General features: G+C 54.1%; 1 protein-coding gene across 1 annotated transcript in view; it reads right to left on the bottom strand.

The window, feature by feature from the left end:
- The window catches only part of R3HCC1 (R3H domain and coiled-coil containing 1), a gene marked incomplete at its 5' end in the record, with an annotated part of 7,819 nt that overhangs the window by 1,680 nt on the left and 2,101 nt on the right, over positions 1–4,038 (bottom strand). Inside the window, 4 exons of the mRNA XM_010137805.1 lie at positions 377–472; positions 1,233–1,303; positions 2,538–2,710; positions 2,940–3,987. Of these exons, the coding sequence (XP_010136107.1) occupies positions 377–472; positions 1,233–1,303; positions 2,538–2,710; positions 2,940–3,987 (1,388 nt within the window). The remainder of the gene's footprint in view (positions 1–376; positions 473–1,232; positions 1,304–2,537; positions 2,711–2,939; positions 3,988–4,038) is intronic.

Below are 4,038 nucleotides of genomic sequence, written 5' to 3' on the forward strand. Positions count from 1 at the left end.
TCAGCAGGAGAGAATATATACCACAGTCCTGTTTGTCATCACGTTCCCCTATGCCAGCCCCTCCTGCCCCCTGCAACGAGGCAGAGACCAGCACTACTGAGACAGGAAGTTTTAACATAACGCTGATGATACAGGTTGGCTGAAAACACCTTTAAAAAACCCCCCAAAACATCTGCAGGTGTTTGCCGGGGACTCTACACAAAGCTCCGTGTCCTGCAAGGCCAGTACAGCTCTTAGCAAACCAGACAGGCAAACAGCAAAGAGAAATGCTGGCCCTTAACGTGTATGTCCCCATTCAACGTGTCATCGTCACCGCTCAGGAGGTAAGACTGGTAAACCAAGAAATACTAATAATAAAAAAAAAAAATTGTCTTACTGGGTCGCTGAAGTGCCTTGATTTTAGACTGCTTTGTTGCATGGATCAAGGGTCGGATCTTTAAGGAAGGATAACGTCGGCCCAGGGCTTGAGATGCTTCAAAGGACAAAGATTGCTGGAATTAGCAGCGTCAATATTGGTGGCTTAAATCACCACACGGTCTAACAGCGCAGAATCGTCGGAGCTGCAGCAGCCAACGCGTTATCTCAGGACTTGTACCAAACCGGCTACCCTCCACCCTGGTCACCTCAGGCTTCCAGCACACGTTCCTCGCACAGGAACAGTCCCAAGAAAACAAGAACAGGCTGTAAAAGACAACTCTCATTGTCAGACTAAACCCCAGGAAAAAAGCCTTAAGCTTTTGGTTAACGCCCGCTGCTGGAGTGAAACGTCTGGGATGACGCTGCCCTGAGCTTGGAGCCTCTGTCCCCGAGCAGGTCAGTGTGCCAGGGGCTTGGGGTCCGACCTGAGGGTTCCAGGCAGCTCCTGGACACTTGCAGGTATTTTGTCCAGTTCCAAGAGATACAAACTGAAGCGCTGAAACAGATTCCTGTCCAGCAACGCAGCGTGAGTTGCTCCATACACAAAAGGTGCCCCAGTTATTATCCAAGGTGACTGAAAACCTGCTGCTCTCACACAGCAGAATTTCCACACCCAACCACAGGAATTCCAGCTTCCCAAGCCTGAAAAGCCTTTCAAGGCTGAAGCACAGGGGAAGCAAGCTGTGATGAACCCTGACTGCCTCTGGCATGAGCTGAGCGCGAGAACGATGAGCCCAGTGCATCGGCCCAGGGTCACCAGAGCAGCGAAACCCCCTGTAACGCTGTGGGCCCCACCACAAACTGAGTCACAGTACCTGCAGACGGGCTGGAGAAGATTCCCAGGGCGTGCGTGTCATCGACCCACTGGATCTTGAACCCGCTCTCGCTAAAATAAAGAGACAATCAAATAACGTTCACTAACGAGAGAGAAAAAACAAGCCCCACCTCATAAAACCCATCGGCCCCCTTGAGTTATGAGTCCTTGGTATTTTTATGTGGACGGCTGGTGCTTTTCACAGCATCACACGCATTTCACAAGAGGGGAAAGAAGGAAAAGGCACAGAAGAACGTTAGGTGTGCCCCTTTCAAGGCCACACTGTATGACGCCCCCATCAGCTGCCCCCAGGAACGCTCCTTTTCCTCTAAAGAAACCTTTGGCCAAAATCAACCTCAGCATCAGGGACTGTCTTGCCACACGAAACCAGAGTTTGTTATTTCTGTGGTGCTTTACAACCCACCCCACCCCCCCATGGCTCACCCACCTACAAGTAGAAAGTGATTTACAAAGGGGCATTACAAAGCCAGGGGTGAAAAGCTCACAGCGTCTGGGGACAAGGCGAGCTTGGGAGCAGGGAGTTCAAAGGCTTTCCGGCAGCACGGGAACTCCCATCAGCGGCTCCATCGGATCAGTCAATTTTTAGCTCAGTTTCACTCAGAGCAAGTGGAAAAAATAAATTAGGGGAAACACGCAGTAGACAGGAACTTGTTAAAAGATAAATTGTGGGGTTTAATACAAGGGTTCGGTAGAGGTGAAGTGTTCACAGCTAATCCACCGGGTACCTCCAGAGAGGAGGAGGAGGATGGCGGGAGGAAGGCCAGGAGAGGTGCCCATACACACCGTGTCTGCATGCTCAGGCAGCAGCGAGACACCCCCCGGAGCTGCCCTGAGCCCCGTCCCTGCGGGGCTGAGCGCTGTGCAGGTCCTGCTGCCAAGCCCACGTCACTCATGCAGGCGCGAGGCTCCGTTCTCCGTGTTTACACACTAAACCTTATCTCTGACAGCAGGATTGGACCCTTTGCCTTGCGTGTAAGCCCAGCGTTTTGCTCAGGCAGCAGCAGCAGTCACAAAGCAGCTCCTAGAAAGCACCTAGAGCCTCTCACTGAAGCCAGAACAGGAAGAATAAGCTGCTCACAGGTAACTGTGTCTGACAGAGCCCTGAAGAACCAGCTGGGTTTTCAGCCACACCAACTGCCGGACGGTGTCCTTAAGGCATAGGAAGACGTAAGGGCACAAAAGTGAAACTAAAATTCAAAATTCCTCAGATTCTGTTCTGCAGAGGTGTCTGAGGACGGTTCCCTTCACGCCCATGATGTGCTCTGGCTCTCAGGGAGGTACTCACTGGAAATCCGAGAACGCTTCCATCAGCTCCTCCGTTTTCAGCGATGGGGAGAAGTCGTAGATTTCAGTGACGTGGCCAAGATCCCCCTCGCTGAGCTGTGCCTCTCCATAGCTGGAATAATCAAAGCTGATCCTCTCAATGCTTATGTCCTTCACAGTTAGGTTACCCACAATCTGAGAACATGAAAAAACAATAATAATTAACAAATCAATCAATCAGACCAGGCTTCACCAGGCCACCTCTGTGGCCACACTTGGGCCGACTGATTCAGCAGCCGCCTGGGGCAGCCCCGGCACAGGGACTCTCCTCCCACCAACTAATACCTTTCCCCGGGTCAACTCCTGAGCCACCCTCTCTTCCCCAAAATTGCTCCCCATGGCCATACCCGCAGCAAAACGCTACCTCTGCGAAGAGCTCTGCGGTGCAGTCGTCCTCCAGGCTGCTCTGCCCACCGATGGCCACGCTCTCCTCTTTATCGCCTGCAGACAAGTGCAGCTCACGCCACAGCACGTCGGCCAAGCCCGAACGCTCCTTGTCCTCCTCTTCCACCACGGGCACCTTCCTACTGTGGTTCTGCACAGGAGCATCCCCCAAATACTCATTCTGGTCCTCAGGAGCTGACGGGTCAGCACAGACTGGCCGAGGTGTGGCCAGAGGCTCAATTTGGGCTTCTGGGGGGTTCTGGTTACACTCCACGCTGGGGCACTCTCCATCTTGGCTTTCCAGGTTGGGCAGACTCTTGCCTGCCTCCACCACGCCGGCGTTCACAAAGTCCTTGCCCTGTTCTTCAGGCGGTGACACGTTTCCGCCGCCCTCCTGGTTCTTATCTTGGTTTTCCAGCGCCAGCAGCGCTGCGCTCGGCTCTGCCGCAGCCGGGTCTGCCCAGCGGGTGCTGCTGCGACCTGAGAGGGAGGAGTTTTCGCCGCACTCCAGCACACCAGCGGCCCGGCTGCTCTGGTCTTCAGCTTGGGGTTGGCACAGGATTTCGCTACCTTCTGGTGTAACAGTGTTGTTGCAGCTCAAATCTTGCTCTTCTGCTTCAGTGGGGTGTTCGTGGTGTGCAGCAGAAAGGGAATCTGAACATTCTTTGTCCTGACCAAATTGCCCAGAGCAATCGCTGCTATTCTCTGTCGACGGGACATCGCTACAACACGGAGGACAGCCATCGTTTGGGTCATCAGTATTTTTTCCTGAAACGCATTCCTCGCCAGGCTCCTGTTGCTCTCCAAGGGCCAAGGAGACACCATCTGGGCTGCCTTCGGACTTGCCCGGCTCCTCCTGGGCATCCTCACCTGCAGCTTTAGGGCAGATCTCTTCTTGTGCCACATCCCTACGCCACTCGGAGCCAGCTGCCACCGGGCGCTCCCGCTCCCCCCATTCCGTCTTCTTGCGCATCGCCTTGGGGACGTACAGGGCTTTATCTGGTTTTCTCCTGGGCGGCCTCTGTATCCTGCCAGACCCTACGCAGGCTCGAGAGTTGTCTCCGTGCATGTCCCCGCCG

The sequence above is a fragment of the Buceros rhinoceros genome, unplaced genomic scaffold (genome assembly GCF_000710305.1).
Source record: "Buceros rhinoceros silvestris isolate BGI_N320 unplaced genomic scaffold, ASM71030v1 scaffold38126, whole genome shotgun sequence".
NCBI lineage: Eukaryota > Metazoa > Chordata > Aves > Bucerotiformes > Bucerotidae > Buceros > Buceros rhinoceros.